Consider the following 13,291-nt stretch of genomic DNA (forward strand, 5'->3'; position numbering starts at 1 on the left):
TTGGGATCGTTTGTTTCTGTGCCCACAATAAGGTTTCTTTAAAACACAGCCAGCTCTCCTGGACTCCTTTCTCCCTCATATTAGCCTCCCAAGGGATCCTGCCCATCAGTTCCCGTAGGGAGTCAAAGTCTGCTTTTATAAAGTCCAGGGTCCGCATTCTCCTGCTGTCCTTTCTTGATTTTGTCAGGATCCTGAACTCAACCATTTCATGGTCACTGCTGCCCAGGTTGCCACCCACTTCTACTTCTCCTACCAATTCTTCCCTGTTTGTGAGCAGCAGATCAAGAGGAGCATGACCCCTAGTTGGTTCCTCCAGCACTTGCACCAGGACGTTGTCCCCAACGCTCTCAAAAAACTTCCTGGATTGTCTGTACACTGCTGTATTGCTCTCCCAGCAGATGTCAGGGTAATTGAAGTCCCCCATGAGAACCAGGGCCTGTGATCTGGAAACTTCTGTTAGTTGTCCGAACAAAAGCCTCATCTACCTCATCCTCCTGGACTGGTGGTCTATAGCAAACACCCACCATGACATCACCCTTGTTGCTCTCACCTCTAAACTTAACCCAAAATTTCATGCTTTCCTCCTTTTTCAAAGTGCTTTGAGATTCATTGATTGAAAGTGCTATATAAGAGCTAGGTAGTATTTGTACATAGATTAATGGAGAATACCAGCCATATAACCTTGAGAAATAAGGTTATACATAGGTTGTGGGGATTCCAAGCTGACCAGAAATCTTTACTTAGTACAAGTAGTAGATGGGGTCTCCAATTTTTAGTTGGGACTTGAAAGGTTAATTATGCCCTAAGGCTATAGCTTCAAAAACCTTTGTCAAATCCTGACACTTGGCTGATCAGCCTCAGAGTTCCTCAGATCATTTTTAGAGCATTTTTAGAGCAACAACTAAGTCAGACAAACTGCCAAGAAAAAAAGAAATGTATACAGACCAGAATCAGAGAACAAAGTTGTCAAAAGTCATAGGGCCAGCTTTTTAGAGGTATTTAGGTACTTAATTCCCCTGGAGAACACGCATGCAACTTTATTCAACGTGCTACTGAATATAAAAGGCTTTATTTTGTAGCAACCCTTCAATAGTGTCTAGGTGTTCTTCATTTCCATTTTTGGCATTGAAAAGCTGGTAACTTTGGGTGAAGGGTTTCACTAGTACTAGGGCATGCAGCTTTCCTGTTATGGACATTTCATCCTTAAAGGCATTAGTAAGAATTTCCATATGCTGCTCAGCATTAAGTTACAAGCTAGATGTATTCAAATTAGAGTGGCCAAATTTTGAGCCAAAAGGGGTCGTGTAAGTAACTTGCCAAGAGCAGCACTGACAGTAATTTATACACAGAATTGTAATCAAAACCAGGTGCACACAGCCATAATGACTTGTCTCATCCTGGAAAGATGAATGGGAACTATTTGAGTTCCCAGGCAATAACACCTGCAGTCAATATCAGCCTTGTCATTAACCTTCAACTATGTGCATTCAGAGTAGAAGATCATTCCAGGATCCAAGAGCCCATAGTTTTCTTTGCTCCACATTTTAGGTGCTCCTATGTGACTAGATGTCCTGCCTTAAATTAATTGTATGTAATGTTCTGCTGCGCAGTTTGGCACCAAATCAAGGAGTAGATGCCAATTGCTAGTTTAATTTTTAGTCCCACATGGCTCATTTTGGTATTTGTCATCTCTTCACAGGATGGCACATCGATTTAGACAACTGGATATGAAGGTACTTTGTTTTTGATTGGTCTGGGGAAAATGTGTCTATCTGATATGACAGCTAGTGGCATATATAGAAACTGGACCCCTGTATTTATGCACTGTTTACACTTAACTGTAGTCAGATATTATTTTCTTAGGGCTGTACTTTCAAGGTATTGTCCTTTATTGGGGGCAGTGTGGAGGTACACTGCCTAGATGGGCACATGTGCCTCAAGCAGAAAACTGTGTGTGTGGCACAGACCTCTGATAAGGTTACAACATCCACATGAGGTCGCTTAGATGCTAAGAAGCATCTAGTTGTGCTGATGAATGAAAGAGCAGATATTGTCTAAGCTCTGCAAAGGTGGAGAGAGGCCACGCTGGTGCTGCTGCTTCTAAGAGCTTTATTAGGTAGGATTTAATTTCTAAATAGTGCCTTAAACATGCCTTAAATGAACTGCCTCAGAGCAATGTACTTGTCAGACCTGTTGCTTGATTACTAGAAAACCACTAGAGAGTTCTAAAGCAGAAGGGAATGTCAGGGTTGCATAGTAACTGAACAAGGTGTTTTCCCCATTGTAAATACACTTTGAAGGCAGAAACCTCATACGGCAGTGTGCGCTGTCGCCTGTCCAGTTAATTCCATCAAGCAAGATTGTGAGCCCCTTACAGCACCTTATCCATGAGTAGTCCCACAGACTTCACAGGAAGTAAGTTATGTCTCAGTGTGAGTAAGGGTATCAGGTTGCCCCCAGAGTTTGCTGTGTGCGCATCTGAGTGAAAGAAGCATTGGAGGAAACCAATGTAAAAAGGTAACAATCTTTAAAGTAGACTGGTTTCCACAAAACTCCAATGACCAGATCCTGTCTCAGGAGTAAATGCAGATTCAGAGTAATTTGGAGTCAGTTGGTTTCATGATGCCTGCTTGTTAAATGCATGAAATATGTATGCATTTGGACTCACTACATTTATTGCACTGATGAAAATTGTAATTGTTGTTGTCCTTCCATTGTACTGGGGCAATGTTTGAAGAGGCACTTCTATTGCTCATTAGGTCTATTTCCCTGTGAAATATAAATATAAGCACTGCATTGTTTATCAGCACAGCTGAGTTCATCTATTAAATGCAAATAGCAGTTGGTTAATGCTCAGTCACTAACAGCTGGCATTCAGAGGGTAACCAAAGAGACAGGAGCTTAACTTGGAGGTGCCATGGGAGTTATTGTTACTGTTTTACAGCCATTCCCGGGCATTTTAAAGGACTTACTGCTTATTTGCCGCATACATCTCTCTGCCTGTTATCCAAGCTGCAGAAATGCCTTGGGATAAGCTAGCCTGGCTTCAGACTAACATGAATCTTTTTTTCGTTTTTGTTTTTAGCTTAATGATCTGAAAGGCCTTCTGAAAGAGATTGCTAACAAAATAAAATAAAAGCAGCTTGAAAGCAGAGGAGGCAAACCTCAGCAATGTAAGATCACTTTATTGACTAACATACAAGAGCATCTCCGGTACTTAAATGCATCTGTCTACTAGAGAGGAAGTGTTCCATTTGGCATTGGTTACTGATGCTTCTATTTATAACTTCAGCATTAAAAAGGGAACACTAGGCCCTGGATTTCTTTCTCACTTAGTCATTCTGGATTAAATCCAAGGATATGCTATCACCATCTTTAATTTCCAGATGGTAATTTTTAAAAAAACCCTATTAAACCCCATCAGAATTGTCTTGTTTTGACCCCTTGTTTGCTGAAAAGCTCCAAGCTGAACCAATTTATGTATTATTTATACTAGAGGCCCCAACTGAGATCAGGGTCCTATTGTGGTAGGTGCTGTACAAACACAATGAAAGTTCTTGTCCTGATCAGCTAAATCAAAATGACAGACCCAAGGGGATGAGAGAGCATGGATTATTATTCCCTGGGACTATGGCACAGAATGTAATTTACCCAAAATGACATAGGAAGTTTATAGCAGAGCTAGGAACTGAACCAAGATTTCCCAAGTCCTAAGCTAGTACGCTCACCAACAAGGCTATCCTTTTTCTTTCAGCAAATTGTCCACTTCCTTTGATAGATTTCCTTATTCTTCTTCAGTTTGTGATTGACTGGTGTTACCGAATAGTGTGAGGGATTAAGAGCCCTTGGGATAGCAAAAGGAATTTAAGATGCTTGACGAAAAGACTAGAGTGATGTAGAACAACATCCAAACTAGCAATGACTGGCATCTTCCTTTGCAGAGAAAACGGAATAAAAAATGTGGTTGTGTGGAAGTGAGGACTATCTGGAATTACTATGTCAAACTAAACTTTAAAGCAGGGTTGGGCAAACTATGGTCTGTGGGCCACATCTGACCTGCCAGCCGATTTAATTCGGCCCTAAAGCTCCTGCTGGGGAGTGGGGTCTAGGGCTTGCCCCGCTCCCATGCTCCTGCCGGAGAGCAGGGTCAGGGGTTGCTCTGCACATGTGTGCTGTGGATCCGTGTGGCTCCCAGAAACAGCGGCATATCCCCACTCTGGCTCCTATGCAGAGACATGCCCAGAGGGCTCTGCACACTGCCCCCACAACAATTGCTGCCCCCACAGCTCCAATTCACCAGGAACTGCAGACAGTGGGAGCTGCAGGGGCAGTGCCTGCGGACGGGGCAGCGTACAGAGCCACCTGGCTGCGCCTCCGTTTAGGATCCAGAGATGGGACATGCCGTTGCTTCCAAGAGCTGCTTCAGGTCAGTGCTGCCTGGAGCCTGCACCCTTAGCCCCTCCTGTGCCCCAAACCCCTCATCTGCAGCCCCACCACAGAGCCTGCACCCCCAGCTGGAGCCCTCACCCCCCTGCACCCCAACCCCCGTCCCAGCCTGGAGCCCCCTCCTGCACCCTGAATTCCTCATTTCTGGCCCCATCCCAAAGCCTGCACCCCTAGCAAAAGCCCTGACCCCTCTCCCGCCCCATGCCCTAACACCCTGCCCCAGCCCTGATCCCCCTCCTGTCCTCCAAACCCCTCAGTCCCAGCCTGGAGCACCCTCCTACACCCCAAATCCCTCATCCCCAGCTCCACCCCAGAGCTCACACCTCCAGCCAGAGACCTCACCCCCTCACACCCCAACCCTCTGCCCCAACCCTGTTTCCCCTCCCGCCCTCTGAACCCCTCATTTCTGGTCCCACTCCAGAGCCTGCAACCCCAGCCAGAGTCCTCACCCCCTCCTTCACCCCAACCCCAATTTTGTGAGCATTCATGGCCCGCCATACAATTTCCATACCCAGATGTGGCCCTCCGGCCAAAAAGCTTGCCCACCCCTGCTTTAAAGACACAAGGCTCTTTTTCAAGGATTGAAGAGGTTTGTTCCTTGTAGAGAATCATTTTTGCCAGTGCAAAATGAACGTTAAACACTATCAACTCAATTCTCCACTCGCTCACAGTGGGTGTATGATTTTATACCCACTTTACAGAGAGGTAAATGATTATATTAGGCGCAATGCCAGAGAGACTCATGGGAGTAAACTGCACAGTTCAAGGAAAGGGCTTAGTCTCTCTAGTCCTTAGCCACATCCTTAGATGTAGTAAATTCCAAGTTGTTCAACTTGTAAGTTAGCTCAAGTCAGGTAAAAGGTCTAAACTCTAGTCTGAGTCTCTAGCATGGGGACTACTCTGGTTCCTAAGTGATGAAGTATAATGGAAGTTGAGGATGCCGGATCCATCTGAAAAATGGCTTACTGCTTGCTGGCAGCTCAGTGAAATCTTCCTGGATGCTATGAATGCTCTCTTGCGTATGAGCTGTCCAGGTTCTGAAGCTGGGCTCCCACAAAAAATGACCCAATGTACTAACTAATCTAGATTCATGTGAAGGGCAGACAAGCCAATGCCTCCCAAGAAGCTGAAGCTGTATCTTTGTAGTATTTTGGCCAATCAGAATGATAATGTTTACATCCACGCTGCACTCGTCTGGTACAGGGGGAAATCACAGTATACACTGCAGTGCATTGGAGAATCAGGCCCAGCACCTGCAGAAGATGCTGAATTGACAGCCCCAAAACTTCCCAATTCTGCCTCTGCTCTTACTTAATCTAATAGACATCAGAGCTGCCACTCTTCCTCATTTCTTAGCACAGCAGCAAGCTCATTTTATCCCTGGTCATTTGTTAGGATTAGATCCCTGGATTCCATGTTGACAGATACTGGAACGAAAACAAAATGTGTCAACTGACTGCAGCGGGAGATTTATTCTAAAATTCTCTTTTTATTTTATTTGCTCACGCAGGTACTTACTTGTTCACACTAATTTCTAGGAGATGTCTCAAAGTGAAATGTATCCTGCGACAAATTGTAGCACCTGGGAAGGAGTGAGGAGGATGCATGGTGCTTTTAAAATGACATTTCTGCTCTTCACGTCTCAGAGCTGTGGGCTCTGGTCTCTTTTATTTCCATGGTCATCTTACATGATGAAGATAAAAAATTATCCTCCTAGTTGAGCTCCAAATTCTAAAAGTTGATCTGTTGCTTTTCTTCTCAGTCCTTAGTTATTGTCTGTAAGCAGGTAGCTCTCATCAGCTGCTCAGAGATCACTTTCCTAACTCTAAGAATTCTGCTGCCAAACCACTCTGGTGTGAGGCTCGTGAACGGATCTTCACCCAGGCATCAACTAGACACTCAAGTGCACCTCCTCAGAGGTGTTTAGGCTCCTAGCTCAAAGAAAGTTAGGAGCCTAAATACTTTTGAGCATTTGGATCTCATTGTTTCTTTTAATGACCCCCAATGATCTCCTCCCCTGCCTCCCTTACTACTCACATAGTGTATTTCCAAACCGTGACTAAATTTTTACACACTGGTGTATGAAGATAAAAGGCCTCCTGTCTTCCCTAATAGGAAATATTGCACTCAGCATCCAAAACTAACTTGCCACCTGGATTCCTGGTGAACAATAAAGACTTCTTCAGATTAGGCTGAGATACTATTTTGTAGCCCAGACTGTGAGTGCCCACACCACAGTGCTGAAGTCATGCAGTTCATAAATAAGTCTAATAGGATCACTACTTGCTGCCTCAGTGATGTTTTGCAAGGCCCTGATATTGCATTTGGTTTCACTTGTTCAAGTTTCTGTATGGCCTGTTCGTGTTCTGATTCATTAACAATCAAGAGGTGGTATGTGATTCACTGCTCATTTGATGCAACAGCAGGGCTAGCTCCTGGTATCACAGTAGTTTAGAAAGCAAGTGTCTCCAACTGAGTGTTCTTTCCTGGAGGGGAAAGGGGCTTCTAAATGCAATGCTGCCTGTAGCAAAATCAGCTGGATGTCAGCTTGGCTCAACCAGAATGGCTCTGCCTTTGCGTTACATGCTGAAAGTCTTCTGGAGAGCCAAGTCCTAACAAGCTATTAATTCAAATGACTGCTGTGTTGTCTCTGCATAAGAAAACAACTGAATATATTTTCCATGGGAAGCATTATTAATTGCCTGTTACAGTAAAACTCTTTCAGCATCTTGCTGTTCACATTTTTGCTATTTGATCTGCTATCCGAACTTACCAAATGCACTGAAACAGGTCAAGTTCAGTGTTGATTACAACATGAATACCAAAGGTGATATCTGTTCAGCAGTGCAACATAAGATTTCAGTAGTCAGACATTGGAAAGGCTTGTCAGGATGTACTCAGACTCCCACTGACTTCAATGGAAGTTGGATTGGGTCCTAAATGACTTAGATAAATCTACTTTATATAAATGGATTTTCATTTGTCACTTGTGTCTGCCTTTACTGTGGATAATGTGTCTTCCTTCCATTTTTATTGTCTGCCATGCCATACTCTATGGTACCTGTAACAGTGTTGTTCCCCTGCGTATTGTGCTGGATGTAGCTATGAGTAGTGTAACAAAGAATCAAATGTACCTTTATGAACATACACATTAAATAGTAAGTTAACTCTGGCTTCTTGCCTTATTTCAGGGTGGAAAAAGATAAACAAGGTATTTTCCTAAGCCAAATAGTTTCTGCTACCATTGCTACCCCGTGACACTTTCTGTATTTCTTTATCTAATCTCATTTCTACAGGCAAGTGTTCTGTGTTATTGCCAGCTACATATCACTCATTGCCTTACTCTAGGAATTGCAACACAACTGAGACAACTTTGGGAATAATTAGGGAAACAATCGCACTAGGCACCCATCTCTGTTTGAAAAGGATTCTCCAATGAGAGGAAAGACATTCTGATGGTCAATGCCTGTGGGATTTCTCTAGGGGGTGTGGCAAATTTGCCAGCACTACTATGATGGGTCCCATGCTTTCTCTTCTTGTAGGGGGTTCAGGATGCCATTTCTCACCCTTAGTCTGGGGTATCAACTGTCCCACTAGTATTCCAAAGAAGGGGAGTGGAGAGGGAGGGACCCAGGCCACCCTTTACTCCAGGTCCCCACCCAGGGGCCCTAGGGATAGCGGCAAACCACTTGAACTAGTGATTCCTTTCCCTGGGCTACTTCCCTCTCTGGCCCTTCAGCTTGTGGGGCTTCCTGCCCTCTCTCTGCTTGGGCCAGGTTTCTCCCAACCCCTTGTCTGTGGAGTCCCTCTGCTTTGTACAAGCCGGGTTTCCCTTTACCTAGGGTCTTGGTCTTCTGACCTACCACAGCACTTCTCCAAACTGCTCTCTGCTCCAACTCCTCCAACTATTTGCTTGCAGCCGGGGGGTTTTATCAGATGACTGGCTTTAGGTGCTCTAATTGGTTTCAGGTGCTCTAATTGATCTATAGCAACCTTTCTTCCCTCTACAGGGAATAAGGCTCTCATCATCCTGGGGCTTACATATCTCCCCTCTATCACTTGCCTGCTGCCCTCTGGCCATGCTGTATCATAGGGGATAGAGCCAAAATTTAATGAAATCGGATTAATCTTTAGTGATCAAGATTAAAAAAAAAAGTGTAATGTTGAGGACCAAAACAGAATGATCAATTCAAGAATATACCATGGAATTACTAATCTGCAAAGACCAGACCACAGCTGGCAGCTTCATAAGCATTGTTGTTGAAAACAAGTCACACCATCTGTTTGGTTCAAACAGCCTGAGGTCTTTTATTGAATACAAGCATGCAGGGAGAGGGACATAAAGTCGGTCACACACAGGTGCCACCCTGGTCTCTCTCTGCCCTGCCCCTATAATACCAGACTTGTATAGGTCCAATTTCAAGCCAAATGATACATTTCCTTACCACTCAAGCATTATTAATAAAGCCTTATAAGGAATTAATGGAAGGGCAGTTTCATAATTAGCACAGTGCTGATGCACCATGTTATTATCAAGATCTTATCAAGATCTACGGTTTGCTGTGGCAGCGTTTTGACTAGGGACTTTTGCAGGGTGGAGGGTGCATATAATGGACAGCTAGGGACTTTTCTGGAGGCCCTTTGGTTCTTTTCTAGTTAGAAATTGGCCTAGTCCATTATCTGGGTCAAGTGCCACAGCCTAGCATATGTAAATGCTTTAGCTTAAACCAAGGATACAGGATTCAGGCCTGTAGGCCTCTTGCATTACAGCTCTTGCATATGTTGCATATAGTGCATAGATTTTGCCACAGAATAGGATGGGGTCAGTTTCAACAGCAAGGTTAACAGCAATTTCCCCCACAGCATCCTATTATATTGTAAAAATCCTGGCTTAGTTTATAGTAAATGAGAATGGGAGTGTGGTTCATTCTAGATGTACCTTGTGTCAGGAGTTGATTAGCACCCGATGCTCCAGCGGTACAACGCACAACACAAGCACACTGCTTTTTGTGCTGTGCCAGGTTAAATGTCATGTATGTCCTGTAAGTGCCACCTCTTGAAGTAATTTGATACCTCTTTAGTGAAAGTAAAAGGGAATTGTTAAATACCAACACTGAAAATAAAAAAAAAATCCACTGCCCCGATGACTGGTTCTGAAGTGTCCATTTGGAAATTGCTGAATTTTGGCCTTTCCTCCTGACCAATAGAGCATGCTGTTCTCTGCAGTGAGGGAGCCTCACTTCCCAAAGGGTCCAGCACCCACGTCTCCCACTGATGTTAATTCAGCATCAGGCCCCAGGGTACAATTCAGATCCTTATGAAAGAGATGGAATCATCTTGTCAATATCCTTTTGTTGCTGCCCCATGCTGAGATCCTTTCCAAGCTTTCATACTGCTCTTAGGAAATAATCAGAGAAATGTGTTTCCATGCTATAAAACTCCTGGGAAGGGTCAACCAACTGGTTTGCTCCACAGCTGCACATTTTCCCTAACTTGGGGTATGTCTGCACTGCAAGGTGTAACTGCAGCATTTGTAGGCGTATCTGAGGTGTGAGTGCACCACATGCAGACGTACCTGAGCTAGCATTGATCTACCTAGCTGAAATAATCGTGGCAGTGAATCCACGATGGCATGGGCTTGCCACTTGAGTGCATACCCAGGGTCCCTCAGGGCTTGTGCAGCCTCCCTGCTATTGTTTGAGCTGGCTAGGTCAAAGCTGGCTTGGGTAAATCTACAAGTGCTGAGTGTCACCTCCAGTTGCAGTGTAGCCCTAAACTGAAGTGTTTTTATTTCAGAAAGCTGCTCACCAATGCAAGAAAGTGAGGAAAATGTCATAGAAGGTAAGAGGAAGGAAAACCTGCCTCCCTGCTATCTCTGCAGGGCAGGGAAGAGGAGCATCAGTCACGTGTACTCTTGCTGTCCATGGCCTTGTCTTCCTTGTCCCAAATTGGAGCCCATTATTCACCACTGATGCAGCTGTACTAGTGTGAGGATCAATGGAAAGCCCCACTACACAAAACCCAAGTCCATGGCCTTGGTGGAGGAAACCCGGTTAAGGTTAGAGGGATAGACCCTGCAGCTGCATGGCTGTTACTCCAATCTGTCATCTAGAACATAGCCTGTGCCCCACAGGACACCCCTCTCTGCCAACCTATTCAGCACAAGCACAGAGAGTGCTGCAGTGCAGCAAGGGGTGGCCTGGGGGAAGGCCCTGCGGCACTAGGATTTTAGACCACCTTCATTTCATTTAAAACCTATATTTCTAGTTGCAGGGCGAACGTCTGGAATATAAACTGAGGCCAGTGCTGTCTGAACATAGCCTGAAACAATAGCCCTAAGCTAGGGGTTGTAAAGATGTGCCAGGGGTTTATGTCCCGCTTGCCCTTCCTGTGCTGCTAAATAGGACGGGGGCTCTGGTATGGAAAAATCCCACAGAGAGAACCCAAATAACAAGGAGAATTGGTCCTAGCACTCATGTTTCATAGTGTGAGGCTTCCCAGGACGGGAGTCCATTACTCCTCTCCAGTGCAGAAGTCCCCAGCTGACTTGTTCTGCTCAGGGCTCTAAGCTGAGCACTCTGCTTGGGTGCAGCGGGATATTCCTCTCTTCAAACCCTTTCAGCTAAAACAAAGGGCTCAGTGCTGTAAAACTGGGGCAGTGATGCAACTGAATTTCATTTCACACCCTGCTAGGCTGTTTCAGATGGCTCAGGTGTTTGGGTTGATGCCAGTGGCTGGAGCCATGTTTCCCAGTGACCCGGAACTGCAGCTAAATAGCTTTCCAGCGAGACACATCCTAGGGGTTTGTCTGACACATGCAAATGCTGCTCTGAATTCACCTTCATTCTCCCTACAGCCCATTTACCCTGGTTCACTGCACCTCAGAGAGGCTGATGAGGAAAAGCACCAGTCAACGCTGATTTCTGAAATCATTACACTGCTGCCCTTTGGACAATTACCACTTACATGGAAACGAGTCTTGGAATCCAGCGTCAGTGTTGTTGCAGCCAGGAATGCTGGCTCTGAGCTTGGTCTATGAGACTTGTGCCAGCACTGTCAGATTTCAGTCTGACAGACCCTGGGCACTTGGAATCATCCCCCTCCGTCTCGATCCCAGTGGTGGGGCAGAGCTGTGTAATGGACTCAAAGTGGGTGAGGCGAGATGAGTTTCTTCTGTACATAAATTAAACATTAAATGTAGCAAGAGGGAGTCTGAGTCCTTACTCTAGCTTTATGCCACATAATGACATTGAGATGGGTGCGGAGGTTTTATTAAAGTGACCAGCTCTGCCACGCTATTGGTAGCAGGAAGCGCCTTTGGTATGCCACCTCCTCCTTCGTTCCTACGTGGTCATCCCCATTCTTTCCCTCTGCTCCCAGGCTTCCTGTCAGCATCCAAATGTGCAATTAGCATGGCCCTGTCCCGAGACATCATTCTAACACCAGGTACATTTACAGGGTGCTAGGCTGCTCTGCATACTCAGATGGCTCTGCATACTCAAAGGGATTGTTTTACTGACATTCACAGCTGTGCCAGCTTGTGCTTTACCACGAACTATGGATTAAGACCTATATATAAAATTGCTAGATATTACTGTCCCAAAGCAATTATATTTTCCAGGCACAGGGCAAAGGATATGCGCACAAGTTAGCTGACCACCTTAAGATTTAGGACTCCAGTGCTCAAGCATCTGAATCTCTATCTTGTGTCCGCACTTATGTCTGTCCAGTGTGAGTTAGCATGGCTGTAAATGGCTGAAGCAAGGTGGCGAGGTAGGTCCAGCCTCTCCCTAGATGAAATCCACTGTGGCTCAGAGCCAGTACAAGGCTGCTGTGGTGCATAACCCTCCTTTTGGCCCTCAGCACCACAATGAATTTCACCCTATGATATGCAAACTAACATGTTTTCCCTTTAAGCTTCCATAGCTTGAACCTTGCCACAGCCTTGGCTCCTCATTGGGAGGCAGAATTCTTACATTTAAAGTGGCAGAGCGCAGTAACTAGAATCAAAGTTGTATGCACTGTGATTTGAGTTATCAACTTGAAAGGGCACCAAGGAACAGCCCCATGCAAAATGCACTGGTGAGGCATGAGCCACTAAGTTAGCAGCAGCAATGAACACTGTGCTCAAGTAAACCCAGCTCCCAGAATAAAGCATTTTCTTCCCAGAAGTTTCAGAAAGGAGGTGACTGCTACTTCAGTGTCACACACCTTTTCCTGGCAGCTTCATGGGAGCTTTACAAGAGGCCCCTTTGTCCGGCCAGCTGGCTGAAGGGAGGGCCAATGGGTTATATCAGGAAAGAAGCCAATTCTTCAGCAGGAAGAACCTGGTTTTGTGTTACATGTCTTACTGAGTTTGTTATAAAAGAAGTAGGGTAAAACATAAAGGCCCAGGTTTCAGAGTAGTAGCCATGTTAGTCTGTATTCTCAAAAAGAAAAGAAGTACTTGTGGCACCTTAGAGACTAACAAATTTATTTGAGCATAAGCTTTCGTGAGCTACAGCTCATTTCATCGGGGCATCCGATGAAGTGAGCTGTAGCTCACGAAAGCTTATGCTCAAATAAATTTGTTAGCCTCTAAGGTGCCACAAGTACTTCTTTTCATAAAGGCCCAGACACTCTCCTCTGCTGAGAACCACACAGGGCAGATTTGGGAGCAACTGAGACCTGGCTCCAGCTCTGAGTTTTCAGGGAATACCTGCACTCACTGCTGCTTAGAGCAAAACTGCCTATGGCGCCTTTAAATTATGCAGGAGACAAAGGACCCCTAGCCTTTGACATGCCCCCTACATTACAGCACAGTGGTGCAGTTTCCGTAGGCGCCAGGTATGTTAGTTTGATATGA

General features: G+C 45.2%; 1 protein-coding gene across 1 annotated transcript in view; it reads left to right on the plus strand.

Moving 5' to 3' along the window:
* Positions 1-7,580, plus strand: part of TRPM8 (transient receptor potential cation channel subfamily M member 8) — an 81,541-nt gene extending 73,961 nt beyond the window's left edge. Inside the window, exons 23-25 of the mRNA XM_038421737.2 lie at positions 1,700-1,733; positions 3,086-3,173; positions 5,957-7,580. Of these exons, the coding sequence (XP_038277665.1) occupies positions 1,700-1,733; positions 3,086-3,136 (85 nt within the window). The 3' untranslated portion in view covers positions 3,137-3,173; positions 5,957-7,580. The remainder of the gene's footprint in view (positions 1-1,699; positions 1,734-3,085; positions 3,174-5,956) is intronic.
* Positions 7,581-13,291: the final 5,711 nt, after the last annotated feature.

The sequence above is a fragment of the Dermochelys coriacea genome, chromosome 11 (genome assembly GCF_009764565.3).
Source record: "Dermochelys coriacea isolate rDerCor1 chromosome 11, rDerCor1.pri.v4, whole genome shotgun sequence".
Lineage (NCBI taxonomy): Eukaryota > Metazoa > Chordata > Testudines > Dermochelyidae > Dermochelys > Dermochelys coriacea.